Consider the following 17141-nt stretch of genomic DNA (forward strand, 5'->3'; position numbering starts at 1 on the left):
ACTTTGTGACCTCATTTGAGGTTTTGATGGCAAAGATACTGGAGTGCATTGCCCTTTCCTTTTCCAGTTCATTTTTACAGATGAGGAAACTGAGGAAGAGTTAACTGACTTGTCCAGGGTCACACAGCTGATGTCTGAAGCCAGATTTTAACTCAGAAAAAATGAGTCTTCCTGAGTCCAGGCCTGACACTTTATCTACTGTGCCAAATAGAAACCACTTAAAGATTGAATGTTCATGATGTGATCGTGATAATTATTGGGGAAAATAGTGGAGAAATAAGAAACAAACTCACCAACCTACTACTTGCTGGAAATCTGCTGGTGACCTCTCAGTTTCAATATTAAAATCTGTACCTAGGCTCTTGCTGGTAGATATAGTGTGACAGTAAGGACAATTATTTGCATAAACCTACTAGAATTTACAAATCCTAGTGAAGCTTTCTTTTTAATCAACCACTTGGGGAATCTGTAAGATTATTGCAAAGGTGCTGTCACATAAAAACATTTTTGGAGCCCTTCTTTTGGAATTGCTCTCGGAATCAATTCACAAATCACACAAGAAATATCATTTTCATCCCATTAGGCTAGAGAGGCAGCAGAGTCAGAAAGGCCTAAGTTTAAAGCCAATCTCAGATACTTATTAGCTGTCTTGGGTGACACATGGATGATCATAAATCACTTAGATGTTTTTAATGACTCAGTTTCCTCAACATTAAATATTGTTGTTTAGTCATTTTTCAGTTGTGTCCAATTTTCTGTGACCCCCTTTGGAGTTTTCTTGGCAGAGATACTGGAGTAGTTTGCCATTGTCTTCTCTATCATTTTACAAGTGGTGAAACTGAGACAATAGGGTAAAGAAATTTGTTCAGCACATCCAGCCATTCTGGAGAGCAATTTGGAACTATGCTCAAAAAGTTATCAAACTGTGCCTACCCTTTGATCCAGCAGTGTTACTACTGGGCTTATATCCCAAAGAGATACAAAGAAGGGAAAGGGACCTGTATGTGCCAAAATGTTTGTGGCAGCCCTGTTTGTAGTGGCTAGAAGCTGGAAATTGAATGGATGCCCATCAATTGGAGAATGGTGGGGTAAATTGTGGTATATGAATGTTATGGAATATTATTGTTCTATAAGAAATGACCAGCAGGATGAATACAGAGAGGACTGGCGAGACTTACATGAACTGCTGCTAAGTGAAATGAGCAGAACCAGGAGATCATTATATACCTCAACAACGATACTGTATGAGGATGTATTCTGATGGAAGTGGATCTCTTCGATAAAGAGAACTAATTCAGTTTCAATTGATCAAGGATGGACAGAAGCAGCTACACCCAAAGAAAGAACACTGGGAAATGAATATAAACTGCTTGCATTTTTGTTTTTCTCCCCGGGTTACTTATACCTTCTGAATCCAATTCTCCCTGTGCAACAAGAGAACTGTTCGGTTCTGCAAACATATATTGTATCTAGGATATACTGTGACATATTCAACATGTAAAGGACTGCTTGCCATCTAGGGGAGGGAGGGGAAAAATCGGAACAGAAGTGAGTGCAAGGGATAATGTTGTAAAAATTACCCTGGCATGGGTTCTGTCAATAAAAAGTTATTTAAAAATTTAAAAAAAAAAAAAAAAAAGAAACTTGTTCAGCATCACCCAGCTAGTGTCTGACGTCAGATTTGAACTTATGGAGAATCTGCTAGATTCCAGGCCCAGTGCTCTCTCACTGCTCTGAAGCTGCCCTTTTTTCATTAAGTAAGATTAGAAATAACACTGCTGTTAACAAAAAATGTAAAAGAACATTTGGCTACCTTGACAATGTGCCCATCAGACAGATACATAGAGTAAATCAATGAACCACATTTCATCCAAAAAAGGCTTTTTTTTTTTTTTTTTCCATGTAATTATCTAAGAAGCTTTAGATGTCTCCTAGAACCAGGGAATATGAGTTATGTTAATGTTCAAAGTTCCATCTACCATTTTGATTCTGTGACCTCTAAAGGATTATGTTTGGAGACATATCCAAAACATTGCCATCTGAACAAATCACCTGGAATATGGGTTTTACTTAAATACATTGTAGCCTAAAGAAATGCAGATTGGAGAGATGCCTGTTTTTTTCCCCATTATTTCCAAGAACCAATGTTGGATCCACCCTGCATCCAAATTGCAGATCTTTGAATCAGGAAGACATATTGAAACATATTGGCTATGGGATTCTAGGCAAATTATCACTCCCTGACTTGTCCTGGTAGAGGAAGTATCCTATTAGGTGTTCCCTACATTGATTGAATCAAAGGACCCATGCACTCTTCCCTCTAACAAAAAAACAAAACAAAACAAAAAAAAAAACTTCTTGATTCTAACAGTATTTACAAATGATCAAGTGAAAACAACATCATTCCAGTATGAGTTTTATGTTTTCAAAAGAAAATACTCCCCGATCTTCTCTCCAACAAAGGGGAGCCTCAGCTTGAAATCAAGTAAATTTACCTATTCCTAAAATCAAACTGTGAAACTCTTGACCCATTAGTAATGTATTACATGCTTTTTTTTTCTGAACTAGAAGACATGACAACTCACATTAAATGGTGTTCAAAAGTTCATGAATTTACACATACACAAGTATGTGTATGTATACACATATGTGAATTTACACATATATGTGTGTATAACTTAATTTCCTCATTATTAAATATTGTTTAGTTGTATTTCAATTGTGCCCTGCTCTTTGTGATCCCTTTTTGAATTTTCTTGATTTTTATACACATATATATGCATGTGTAAGTATTGGTGTGTCTGTATTGCATATATATGTCTGTGTATATGCATGCTTATATGTACATATGTGTGTATGTATATAGATTATATGAATATATAGGTGTATATATGTATATGTATTGTGCATATGTGTATATCTTATCTATGTATATGTAGATATATGTATATTTACACACATACATGACATGCCTTGACATATACACATATAATTTATCTCACAATAACCATGTGTGAGAGGTTCTATTATTCAGTCCATTTAGCAGGAAACTGAGGCTCATTATAATGAAGTAACTTCCATAGGGTCATATGGTAAGTATTTGGGATAGGATTCAAATCCAAGACTTCCTGACTCCTAGTCAGTGTTCTGTCTAGTATAGATCATACCACTTTTATGCGAAGCAATGTCCTACTCTTCCAGAGCACCTTTACTGGCATGGTATATAGGTAGGACAGCTCACCTATCTTTGACATATGATTGTGCTGTGCAGGTGGATGGTATATGCATGCATTAATATCAGTTAATAAAATCGTATGTCATTAGGTGTTGGTTGTGGTATGTATTGAGGAATAGTGAGTGGTCCCAGGAACCCGAGTTGGTGAGGGGCTGCTGGTAAGGGTGGAATGCATCTCACTCTCCATTAGGTGGGCTGTCTCAGATTTCTGAAGGACAGAAATGGGACAAGGGGAGCAATGGAGTCAGAACAGGGAAACTTGAAGAATAAGTTCATGAACTTCTGAGGTAACTCTCCAGCTTCCAGAGTTGCATTTGGCCCAGACTGTCTAGTTGGTCATCTGGTTAAAGGAGAGCTTTACAGCAGTGCTATATGCATTTCTGGAAAAATCAGACCCTCCAGCAAAGTGCAATAACAGGGATGTGAGTCCAATTGGTCTCTGATGTCTGGCAATAATTTTTCTAGACATTCCTATTGCTGCACATCAGCAATCAGTCCAAGTCTTGTGTGTGTGTGTGTATTTTACTGTTGCATAAAGCTTCATTTCACTTTCTGTCAGTGTATTTCAAATTTTCCAAATGTTTCAAATTCTTTCTGTTTTGCAAGCATTTTTATTGGGCACATTGCCTATTCCTAACAGCATGAGTTTAGGGAGATTTTACCATTATTGTACTTTGAAAGGAGACTTAGACTTTCTTGATGGATAAAGAAAGCAGATAGTTATTATTTCATAATCATAATCACACAGGTCATACCTATACATACCTAAGCATCTGTTATGATTTTGTCTTTGTATTCCTGATGTCTAGACCAGGGTCTAAGACATGGTAGGTGTTTAATAAAGTCTATTGCATTGAATTGAGGTAATAAGTCCATAGAAATTTGGGCAATAAAGTCCCAGAGAAATCAAATAAATTTTAATTCTTGGTCTTCTTCTGGTTTGTTTTTAAAGGATTTTTAAGTCTTCAGAGTGAGATTTTTTACCAGACTCCTGTTTGTGCCCTTTCATTGAGCACCACATTAGAGATGATGTAATTGAGAGCAGAAGGGGTAGCAATGGGAGATAGGAAAGAGAGCATGTAAATTTGATAGGATGTGAGCTTTTACCAGGCAAGTATAAACAGCACTTGGAGTCATGAATTTGCTAATTGTTCTTTCTTGCTGTAGACTTTAATTCTGACATACAGAGAGGACATTCAGTTCCTCTACCCATTTCTAAATGTTTTTGATTTTTATCCCAGCTGTGATGGCTCCATGAAGTGTCTCCTGTTCAGTGCTGTGTCATTACATCAGTATAATCTTTCTTTTTTTTTTTCTTCTAGCGGGAAGGCTGCCGGATATGGAAGATGCACATGGTGAAAGGATCAGACGGCCTGGGCATCCAGATAACTGGAGGCCGAGGATCAAAGCGATCACCCCACGGAATCATTGTCGCACACGTAGAAGAAGGAGGTGCCGCTCACAGGTATGGAACTGTCTGCATGGTTTCCCTGCCTCCATCCTCTCCCCTCCTCGTCTTAACCACTTTTAAAAAAGCTAATTTATAGGAATCATGGGATGTCATGCTAGACTTAGAGGCAGAAGATCCTTGTTCAAATCCTGCTTTTGACTCCTAACTAGCTGTGTAGTCCTGGATTTGTGGTCACTTGATCTTTTTAAATTTCAATTTTCTCTCTATAAAATAGAGCCAGTTCTTGCACTTAGAGCCAGTACTTGCACTGCTCACTGTTGTGAAGAAAACATTTGTTTATATCTACACAACTCATTTACATTTTTAATTATCTGTTATTTTGTCATTTGGGTCTTTCTAGTAATTGGCAATTTCATCATAGGAACATAGATCAATAGTGTAAAGGACCTTAGGGGTCATCTACTCCAGCTCCTCCATTTGACAGAGTAGGGAATCGAGGCTTAGAGATTCTAAATGACTTGACCTGTATCCACATCAATAGAGACAGAAAAAGAATTAGAATGCAGCTATTCCTGGCTCTTGGGAGGAACTTGAGTTCAGCTCTGGATATACTGCAGGATGATGTTAAAGTTGAATAGAAATGGATTCTTATGGGTCCCATATTGACTTACAAAACCACAAATTAACATCATTTGTTGTATTATATTTTTATTTTGCTAAACATTTCCTAGTTCTATTTTCATCTGCACTCAGGAATTTGTGGGAACCCTTGAGTTCCACATTTGCACCAAACTGTAGCAAGTTTTCCCCCAAATCAGTAATAAAATTGATTTTCAACTATATCTCATGAATTCAGTCTCTTTGCTTTTATAAGTCAGTCATACCAAATATATATAGAAGAATTGCACATTTAACATGTATTGGATTGTTTGCTGACTAGGGGAAGGGGGTGGGGAGAAAGAAGGGAGAAAAATTTGGAACACAAGGTTTTACAAGAGTGAATGTTGAAAACTGTCTGCATGTATTTTTTTTTTTTTTTTTTTTTTTTTACATAGGTCGGATTTTTGTCTGCATGTATTTTGAAAATAAAAAGCTATTGTCAAATAAATAAATAAATAAGTCAGCCATACCTTGAATTGAGATCTTCTGTTTTTTGAATTACAATCTCTGTTATTGCAGGAATATATAGTGTCTAATAGCCAGAGGTCACAACAGGATTAATATGTCACTTTCTTGCTAAACTCATTCCTGATTTTCCCTTCTGCTTGTTTGTGAAATATGTTTAAACAGAGTATCTCAAAAGTCTTAAGTGCAGTTTTATGCTATTAAAGCTTTAATGGACAGTGTTACATTATTAAAATTTTAATAACACAAAATCATATTTAGACTTTGGAAACACCCTGAATATTCTAAGAAATAGAGTATTTCACAGTTGAGGGCAGAAGCAAGGTGCACTATAGCAGGTAGAATTTGCCTGTAGAGTAAGAAAATAATTTGCTACATTTATTGGAAGAGGAGGAAAGAAAAACAATTTTATAATTAAATTTCACTAGCCTTAATCCCTAAAATTTTGAAGCTGGAAAGTATCACAAAGTGGCAGAATCTCAGATGATCATCTACTCCTGAACAAGAATCTTTTCTTTATGTGAGGGATGTAGAAGACCCTTACCCAAAAACGATTACTCAGAGATCACTCAGTAGAAGGCAGAAAAGTTGTTTATTGAAAACCTCCAGAGCATGAGCCATCTCATCGTGAGATAAGAAAGAGAAAGCTCATGATAGGAGGGCTAAAGAAGTAATAAAGATACATAGCTTTTATACAAGAAATTACATCACAATAAAAGAGCATTGAGAAGGGGAGGGGAAGGCATCTAATTGGTTGTTGCTATTTGGGGAGATTGGAATGGAAGGTTTCTGTTTCCCTGAAATCTCCTGATTTCAAGGAAACAGAAAGTCAGGCCTTTAGGCTTAATCAAGCAGATAGTGGTCCAGCTAATAGACTAAATATCGATAAATGTCAAATACCAATAAATGTCTTCAGCTCAGGTTAAGTAAATATGTTTCTAGCTGGCCAAGGCTCAAGTAGATATGAGTTTGCACATATTATACAGGTCACAGGGGAAACACAGAAATAATAAAATACAGAAAAAGAATTCATACATTCCTGTAAGTTTTTCACCTTATCTATTCCCCACATTTATAATATATCCAACAAATGGTCCTTCTAGCCTAAAGACTTCTAGTAGAGAACTTGCTGCCTCCCATTTTACAGTTACTCTAATTAGGAAATTTGTCCTGATGTCAGACCTAAATCTGCCTCTCTGCAACCTCTTTTCCTCACTGATATTCATCCTATTGTGAACTAAGCAATGAAATCATCTCTTATGAAACAGTTCTTCAAATACTTGTCAAGAGCCGCTATGTTTTCCTCTCCTTATTACCACCCACTAAGTTTACTCTTCTCTAGACTTTTTCTGTAGGGCATGAAATTGAGGCATTTCAGAACTCTGATTTTCTTCTCTATCAATAGTCTTCCTTAAATGATCTTGAAGATCTTTTACTCCCATCTTCCCACTGTCCCAATAAAGAAGCTAAGATCCATAAAAAGGGTGACAAAGTCATCAAGCTAGTGAGTGGTGGGGCTGTGATCAAAACCCAATGATCTCTTCTCTCTTTCTATTGCCTAAAATCATTGAGCATTTCCTGAGGGTTCATAGAAACACAGCAGCACTCTTGCATCCTATACTAAGGAAGACACCTAGTTCCCACCATCAGAGAGTTTACAATCATCTTTGGTTTGAGATGCCATAAAGACTTGTGGCTTGATGGATCTATGATATTATGTGAGGACTCCCTCCATTTAACTTATTTAATAAATAGACCTTTTCGTGGATTTTCAGGGTCAGTCTACTTGATTTCTGTGAATTATAAAGTTCTCACCTGCTGGATGACTTTCTAGTGATGAGTACCTCTGGTCCTAGTCAAGCTGCTCCTTAGATAAAGCATACTTTAAGTTTTGTAGGTGGTGCTACAGACTAATCTTCTGGCATAGCCCTCAAAAGCCTAAACTGGCTTCCATGATACAGTGAGGCACAGGAGTAGAACTTTAGTTGAAACTAAGAGTTAATTGATATACATCTAGTAATGATAAGAATGTAAAAAGAAAGGAATGGAATGCATTGGAGAGGGGTGAAGGTAAAGAATATAGTGGGGGAGGGTCTCCTAACCTTCCTCTTTTAGAAATCTCTAGTTTCCTTCAAAGCTAGACTCAAGGGTCACTTTTTATATGAAGTTTTTCCTGATTTCTAGCTTCCCTGAATGCCTTCCCTGAAAATTAACTTCTCTCTGTCCATCCTCACTATCCTAGATACCTTGGGGGAAGGAATTTACCTGCTGGATTTACTTTTCAACATGCTAAATCTAGGGAACTCTGGGGTAGTACATAACATTTGCATGTATTTATCTATGTGTTTATTAATTGGCCCTTTCATGAAATCATAGGTTCAGAGCTGAAGAACATCTTAGGGACCATCTATTATGACCCTTTCATTTTGAAGAAGTAGAAACTGAGGGCTAGACAGTATAAGCAACTTGCTCAAATATTAGGTGACAAAATAAGGATCCTTGACTTCTATTGGGCAGCTAGGCAGCTAGAGTGTTGCAGTGGGTACAGCACTGGCCTTGGAGTCAAGAAGGCTCATTTTCCCGAGTTCAATTCTAAGCTCAGACACTTACTGTGTGACCCTGGGTAGGTCACTCAACTCTTTGCCCCAATTTTATCATCTGTAAAATGAGTTGAAAAAAGAAATGACCAAGAAAAACCCAAATGTGTCATGAAACAATAACAAAAACAACTCAGTCATCCTATTCCTTGATAGGGGACAAGATTGCAGGTATTTTGTGGGAAGGAGACATCTATAAAACCTGGTGGTAGAATGGATGAACCAGGAGCCTAGAGAGCTATGAGAAGTAAGGAGGAGGAGTCCAAAGCTTCCAGGAGATAACCAGCTAGGAGGGAAAGTGACTGTAAGAGGCCATCGGTATTTTTATGTATTGTAAGGGCTAGCATGAGGAAGAGCGATTCAGGGCTCAGAGGGGAGAAGTAGGAGCAACTAGTCAAAGTTAGAAGGAAGCACATTTCGTTTCCTTATAAGAAAATAACTAGAGTTGGCCCATGGGGCCACTGAATTAGAAGAGAGTGGAATTTTGGATCAGATCCAGGCTATACTGGTTTGTTTCACATAACAATAAGAACTCTTAGCTGTTGCTGCTAAACTCTCTGGGAGTTTTTGGGTCCTGTCCTTTTGTGAGTCCTGTTTTAGTCAGTGATCTTCCTCATGCCTACAGTCTCCTGGTATTTCTCACTGAATCCTTTGGGCAAAGTTGTCGGTATCTCTCAGCCACTTGTTGATCCTATTTGCTAAGTCAGATGTTAGTGTGGATGCTTTAAAGCATGGGGACATAAGTAAAACCACCATGGGGAAAGAGTTCACCTAGATATTGATTTGAATTCTGTTGTTCCTCAAAATCTCCTGCTTTGATTCTGATCCTACACCATTTTCCACCTTTTTCTCTTTGATTATCTCTGCTTGAATTTGGGGCCTTCCTTTATTTCTTCATCTAGAAATGTTGACCTTCTTTTCCATGCTACTCCTTCAACCAGTGAACTTTGGCCTGTTTGGCCAAGTAAGTATTCCAAAAAGGTAACCTAAGGAAAAGGCCACCTTTTTGTAATACTTCCTTTTATTATATGACTTCCCTGTCCTGGTCATCTTCCCTGGAAGTACTCGAAATATCAGCATCCTATTTATAGTACCTAGACTTGGGCATAGGGCTCCCAGACTTGGTCTGACCAGGGTAAAATCCAGTTTTATCTGTAGCTCCATTCCTCAGAGCACTTTCAGTAACAGAGCCTAAGATGACATTTTTTTTTTTTTTTTGGATTGCTGTATCTCCCCATTGACCCATATAGAGTTCACAATTCATTAAAACTTTTCCAGATTCTTTTTTTATTTAAATTGTTTCCCTACTCATGTCTCTTACTTCTACCCCTCCCATTCTGTATTTGTACTCTGAAGTTTCTGAATGCAAGCACCGGCCTTTGCCAGCTTGACTTCCAGTATTAGCCAGCTTTCTGACTTTTCCTAATTTTGAACTTAGTTCTTCTCCACTTCCTCTTTCTGAGATCTGATGTCCAGCTCCCTTCCTCAAAGGAAGAATAAGCTGGCCCCAACTTGTGAATGAGGCTTGGCTAGATTCCAATTCTTAACTTTTGTCTGTTTGGTGAAATGGCAGTTGCTGAGGAGGGGGGAGAGAGATGGTATCAGTTAGAACATGTAGAATGTAGGGATCCACTGGCAGGCATTGCACTGGGGGCCTTGGCTTGAGCTTCCATGGATTGTAGGAGGAAAAGAAAAAGTATCTCAACTCATAGCTGGTTTACTAGAACCAAGAAGGTAAAACAAGAACAGCTTTATTCCCTCTCAGCTAAACTTTCTGAATTAAGTCATTCTTGTTGACTGATTGCTTGGACCTCAGAGACAGGCAAAGCCAGAGGTAGGACTTGGATTGCCATAGTAGAATGAGGTAAAGCCATGGAAACAGATGAAATTCTCTTCACAAAGCTCCCAAATACAGTGGGATCCAGATTAAAGAATAAATGGAAAAATGTAATATTCTTCTCTAAAATATAAAGTTCTCTAGGAGCAGATTTCTTGGAGGGCTTCTGGGAGCAGCCTTAGTTTCAGCAAAAAATAATAATCACCTCAAATGCAGCCAGGAATTAAAGTCCAAATCCTTTATTTTCTCTTTCAAGTATTGTCACCTTCCTTGGGCCTGGTTAGCTTTCTTAGAGGCATATCTCTCTCCTTGGTTCCAAAAGCTTTTGGCTCTAGTCCTTTTCCTCTCCAGCCAGCACAAAGGTGGAAAATGGAATAAATCTGTCTCTGCCTCCAAGAGTGGGCTTGTCCTTTAGTGGGCTCCTCCTTATATATGCTCTCTTAAAGGTGTGATCTTGTGGAACTCTAATAAGTACTAAGTACATTAGTGAACTAGAGAACTGTTAAGTACCATGCTAAATTAGACAATTATTGTCTCTCTCAATTCCAGTGACTTAGCACCTTATAAGAATCCTAACAGGAAATGTTTAAGAAAATAAATAAAAATACAGTAAAACATAGATAACGTTAATTTGTGTTTTTCTAAGTCAATATATTGCCTTTTATGTGAGACTGAGACTACTACAGATCACTGTCTCATGGGACACTTTTCTGGACTCTGGAAAGTATGGTAAGCTTCTTCCCTAATACACAGGCCACATTACCTTAGAGATCCAGCCCTTTATTTTCTTTTTTTCCCCCAATAGTATTTTATTTTTCAAATTGTACATAGTTTTCAACTTTAATTTTTGTAAGATTTTGTGTTCCAATTTTTTCCCCCTTTCTCTCTTGCCTTCTCCCTCCCCAAGATATCAAGCAATCTAATATAGATTATACATGCATAATGCTTTTAAAAATATTTACATATTTGTCATGTACAAGAAAAATAAGACCAAAACAGCCCTTTATTCTCCACTTTATTTGGAGTCCTTGTACTTTGGGAAGGGTGATTTTATTTGATCTGCTTTATTCTTTTGAGTGAGTTCTCTCCTGGCTCTGTGATAGGGCTCTCTCCATTAGTGCCATTAATCAGTGGCACAAGTCTATTAGAGTTAGGGCATCCAAGACCATCAGAATAAGACTAACCACAGTGTGATCACAAATAATGAGGTCTACAGGAGAAAAGGACAGAAGGTTTTGCTAATGAGGATGTGAGCTCCATCTCCCATGAGAAGACTTGGTGGTCTCATGTGAAAAAAAATTTATAGGATACAGATTCTCCCCAGTTAGATCTTTTGGTCTTGAGCTGGATGTCCCTAGTGATTCATCATCAGCTGGTGAGAGGTGAGGCCTTCCAGGGAAATACAGAAGGAAGCAGAGTGAAGAATAGGGACTGGATCAGTGAAAAGAGCAGTTTTTCAGTCAGACGAGTCACTTTATGACACTAGCTTTGGTTCCTCATTTGTAAAATAAGGGGATTGGACCAGTTGGCCTGTGGGGTCCCCTCTATTCTAAATCCATGATTTTCCTCATCTAAAGTCCTGACTCTTACTTTGATTTGATTCTGCTTTTTTCACTATTTACCTCTAGAATGATTTTATATATTTTGAACTCCCTTGTCTCATTTCTCCCTTTCTGGGACTGGGGGGATGTTTCTCTCCCAGCCATCCTGCCTTGTGAGCCAAGTGACCAAACAGCCAAAGTAGCTCCTGGAGAGCATTGAAAGGGTTGACTTATGGAAGGGAATAAGGCCAGCCTTAGAGGCTTCCCTCACCAGTGACCTTCAGAAGGGGATCACTAGAAGCCAACCACAGATACAGTAATATATGTCAAACAGGTAGCATTAACAGGTCTCTCAATGGCTGTATTCACCAAGATGATGTGAGCCTGGAAACTTTTGTTCTCTGCTTAAGGAATAGAAGGATAGTAATTGCTTCCTGCATTATACTACTAAGTGAATCTGTCAGAGCCAACTCTGAATGATACCAAAGAACTACATTCTTCCCTGCAAGAAGAACTGTAAGGGAAGTGGAGGATGTATTTCTAGAAGATTGGGAGATATGGTGCTGTAGTTTTAAGGGGAGATATCTTTTCCCTTTACTGGCTTTCTTGACTTCTATATTTATCTTAAAAACAAATATAGAAAGTTGACAGGTTTTGCAAATTATCTCAACTCTTCCTGTAACCTCTGGCGGATATGTGGAAAAGTCAATGTTTGGTGCAGAAAAGACTGTACCAGGATATTCCTAATCTAAACTATTGGTCCCTCAGTGCTCCAATTCCTATGACTTCTTTCAGCAACCTGAGCTGAGGAGGTAAGTGGGAAAGCTGTGCTTGTCTCCCCTCCTTGGATCTAATGTACCAATTATAAGTTGGGATTATTTCTCCTCCCTCCCACAACACTGAAAACTCAGGCCCTTCTGCTCTCCACCTTCCTCCTCCAACTCTATGTGTATTTGCTGAGGTCATATCTGAAGCTCTTCTCTACCCTAAGAGCCTGACTGGGATTTTCCAGAATGGATCTAGGGATCCATATTGTAAGGAAGAGGGAAGAGAATGAGACCACACAGAGAATTTAAGACTAGGAGAGAGCATCCTAGGAGTTGGGAGTTCAACTGCAGCAGAGAAAGACATGCAGACCCTAGCCCTGAAAGAGTCTGCAGTTGGGAGTTTCCCTTTACTTGTCACTCCAGGAAGCCATGCAACTATACTCAGGAGGTTTGACTCTCACAGAGAGAGCAGCAATGTCTGCTTATTAGCCCCAGGATGGCGAACAGCACTTTATGGGCCATACCCCATGTCATATATGCCAGTTATGACTCCATGTCGTTGTCAGTCATCTAAATTTCTTGGGTTCTTGGCTTCTCCATTTACCAAGGATACATATGCCTGCCACATGCAGGTCCTTCAAGATTTATTTGTTAACTAATAAGTAGAAATTACTTAGAAGAAATTACATAGAAATGCCAGAGTAAAGGATTTCCTCTCATAGACTTGTCACTAACACACAGAACCTCTTGCCATCTTTGGGACTGATGCTTACCTATGAGCTTAATGCTGGTCAATTCAAGTCATACAAATAAGTAACTATTTAAAATTGTTTATAGTCATTATTTCTTTTTTGGAATTTACTCTGGCCCATACTAACCTCCTTTCCCCCTGTCCTGTCCAGTCCCAATTCCAGGAAAATCACAATTCTTCTCCAAAGCATCTTGACAAAGGTTGTTTTTTCCTTTTTGCTTCCTCAGGGATGGCAGGCTGACCTCAGGAGATGAGTTATTAATGATCAATGGCCAGTCACTTGTTGGCCTCTCACATCAGGAAGCTGTGGCCATTCTCCGTGCTGCAGCTGGGCTCGTTCAGCTGGTGGTGGCCAGCAGGGTAGGTATTTTCAATTATTATTTTCACAGTGGCAAGGATGGGCATCCACCCTTACAGGTTGGTATCTTCTCTGAAACTTACAGGGTTTACAGGGTTGCCTGAGACATTTAGAGACTAAGTGACTTATTCAAACTCACACGTATGCATCATTGTCAGGACTTGAAATCACAGCTTCTTGGTTCCAAGACAGCTTGTTACCATTTTGAATTTGTACTTTGCATTAGAGATGTACATAGCAGGTAACATGCACTTGTTTAAAAAAAATTAAATTTTGTCTTATTTTTCCACTAAACACTTCTACTAGAAAGAAATCTTGCCTTCAAGAGATTTTTTTCCTAAATACATAACCAGTAAGCACACAGAGATGTTTGACCAAGTGTTATGTGTTTTAGCATTAGTTTCATTTTAAATTATGGTTAAAGTTTTTGGCAAACTTAAACACACACACACACACACACACACACACAGTTGAAAAGTTTGGGCTGGACAATTCCAATAGACTTGAGTTGGAGAGAGCTATCTGTACCCAGGGGACTGAATGTGGATCACAACATAGTATTTTCACCTTTGTTGTTGTTTGCTTGCTTGTTTTTGTTCTTTCTCCTTATTAACCTTTTAATATGATTTTTCTTGTGCAGAATAATAAATGTGGAAATATGTTTAGAAGAATTGCACATCTTTAAACTAATTTGGGTTACTTGCTATCTATGGCAGATGGAAAGTGGGGAAGGAGGGAGAAAGATAAGAAAAACAAGTTTTGCAAGGATGAATGTTGAAAGCTATCTTTACATGTATTCTGAAAAATAAAAAAAAAAAAACTATTATTATTTTTAAAAAAAGAAAAGTTAGGGCTGGAGAAGACCAGTTTGGTAAAAATAAGGAAGGGGAACAAGAATTTTAGATGGAGAAAAAGAATGTAATGGCAGGACAGAAATTCTTCAGAGAAAAGGAGGAAGATCTTTTTACTTTGAGTAGGGAGGGTTAAGCATATTAAGGTTCTCACTCCCAAATCCATTTTATACTTGATCAGATAGAATGAAGGTCCTGACCTAACCAGCTTGAGATGTTGGATTTTGGGATGTTTTTAGAATCATAGCATTTTTTAGTCAAAAGAAACGATACCATCTCAATAAGAAAACATATTTATTACTATTGTAGTCACTGAAATGACATAAATGTGGCCCAAATTCTGGTTTTAAGCCACTTAAAATTCAGTGGAGTTTGGAAAAAGGAAGATGTATACATAAAAGTATGTAAGAAACTGAAGGTGAGAAAGACCATTTTCAGCCAGCATTATCAAGAAAAACGTCATGCAAGAAGTGGTATCTGAATTGGGTCTTTGTCTAACACAGTCCTTTGACAGAATAGGAAACTGAGGTTTTGACATTTAGGAGTTAGTTTGTAACTGAAATGAGGGCCCAGATTTTCTTCCCACTTGTAATCTTGGGTTTTTTCTCAACCAAAAAGCTTTCTCATTTTCTTGGTCAGCAATATCCCCAGGATAAAATATAAAGTTCTCTGGTTTTTAAAACCCTTTACAAACTAGCCCTTTTCTGTCTTTTTTCAGTCTTCTATATTACTCCCATCCAGTCTATGTTATAGAGGCATTTGGCTCTTTGGCATTTCTGGAATAAGGTACTCCATCTCCTGACTTCTTCCTCATGGCCACCTTCTGATCTCCCTGACCTCCTTCAGGTCCCAGTTAAAACCATACCTTCTGGAAGAAGCTTTTCTCATTTCTATCTTAATGCTTGGACCTTCCCCTGAGAATTACTTCCCATTTGTCTAAAAACTTTGTATATGTTGTTCACAGTTTTCTCCCCCTTCTTGTGAACTTCTTGAAAGCAAGGACTGTTTTTGTTTATATTCCTATCTCGAGTACACTGTATGCACTTAATGAATGCCTTTTGACCTGCTAACTTTTTAGAAAAGGAGATTTCAAGCTATGTTGTGGGTTGGCTTTCCACCTGGGACTACTGAGTTAAGATCCTTGAAACATCTCTGACCTCCACACACACTCTACACTACAAACACCATTCATTGTCTAACTAATTCTGTAGATAAAATGTAAGTGAAATTAAGAGGAGAGAGGTGTAGTTTTTCCTAAATCTAGCCTCTTTTTGCTGCACTTCAGACAATGAAACAGGCCACATTATTGACAATTTAGTGAGTTGGTGCCATTGGCTAGAACTTCATTAAATTAATACTGAAAGGCGGTGTAGGTCCTGAAAGTGGGCACAATTAGATCTCGAAGTACTGAGAGAGAGAGAGAGAGTGAGTGTGTGTGTGTGTGTGTGTGTGTGTGTTTTAGTCCTTACAATTATTTAGAATGATCTATAGTTTTCCCCCTTTCCTCTCAGATCTTCTAATTTACATTGCTAGAGGTTTGAGGCTAGGGACTGTCCCTTCCAGAAAAATATAGGTACCATGCATACAATAGCATTCTTTTTCCATCGGGCGTGAGGACAATTTTGCCTATTAAAAAAAAAAAAGCCATCATCCCAAAGAAAACGGAATGAATCATGTACATAAGTAAAAACCCACAATTAAAGACTACACACAGGATTTGGAAATTAATTGTTATGACAAGGAAAATATCTTTTCATTCAACGTTATCCTCAATACATTTGAATAAACATACATTTATTTATTTGTTCATTTATTCTATTTATTCATTTGACTAGTAGTTCTTTAGCTTCTTCTACATATAAGGTGTTGAATGTTGCGATGCAAATAGCATGGTTCCTCATCTTGGTCTTTCAGAATCTTTGTCTTCCTTTAAGGCCCAACTCAGATATTTCTCTTTATGCAAAATTGAAATTATTTGCCATGTCACTTCGCTATTCAAAAAACGTCAGTGGCTCCCTATTATACTTTAAAGTCAAATACTAAATACTCAGTTTGGCATTTAAAACACTATTTAGTATAGTGCTAACCTAGAGTTCCAATTTTATTACTTATTAGTCCCCTTCATGTTCTCTGTACTCTGATCAAACTGGTCTTCTTGCTGTTTCTTGTATACAATGCTCCATTTTCTTAATCCTGTGTCTTCTTCAGAACCAGAATACAGGTTTCCCCCAACCCTGCTTCACAGAACCACTGGTTACTCCTCCAAACTTAGCTAAAGTGACGTTGCTTCATGTGACCTTTCCTGATTCCTCCCTCCTATATGCTGGTTCCTCCCCCACCCCCAAAACATTATCTTGTGTTTTTAAACTTATTTTGTATATGTTCAGATATCTCTTTGTTGTGTCCTCTGATATAAAAGAAGGAAGCTCCTTTGGGGCTGAGGTCAGCTTTTTGTGTTTTGTTTTTGTATTCCCACTATCAGACACAGCCCTGAGCAGGTACTAAACAATGGATACCTTCTTCTTGACCTGATGAATGTTAGAAATGCAAATCAGTTTTACTAAAACCTATAAAATATAAAGTAATAAGAGAATGATAATTTGAAGTATTATGTACAAATGTTATTATATTTGTTATTGTATTGTTCAGTATATATATAATTTTATAT

The 17141-nt window shown here is 38.0% G+C and overlaps 1 protein-coding gene across 1 annotated transcript in view; it reads left to right on the forward strand.

Annotated features, from left to right (window-relative positions):
- LOC127545750 (PDZ domain-containing protein 2-like) overlaps positions 1-17141 on the forward strand; it is a 102997-nt gene that overhangs the window by 33880 nt on the left and 51976 nt on the right. Inside the window, exons 3-4 of the mRNA XM_051973226.1 lie at positions 4558-4700; positions 13492-13624. Of these exons, the coding sequence (XP_051829186.1) occupies positions 4558-4700; positions 13492-13624 (276 nt within the window). The remainder of the gene's footprint in view (positions 1-4557; positions 4701-13491; positions 13625-17141) is intronic.

Source organism: Antechinus flavipes, chromosome 1 (genome assembly GCF_016432865.1).
Source record: "Antechinus flavipes isolate AdamAnt ecotype Samford, QLD, Australia chromosome 1, AdamAnt_v2, whole genome shotgun sequence".
NCBI classification, from domain to species: Eukaryota; Metazoa; Chordata; class Mammalia; order Dasyuromorphia; family Dasyuridae; genus Antechinus; species Antechinus flavipes.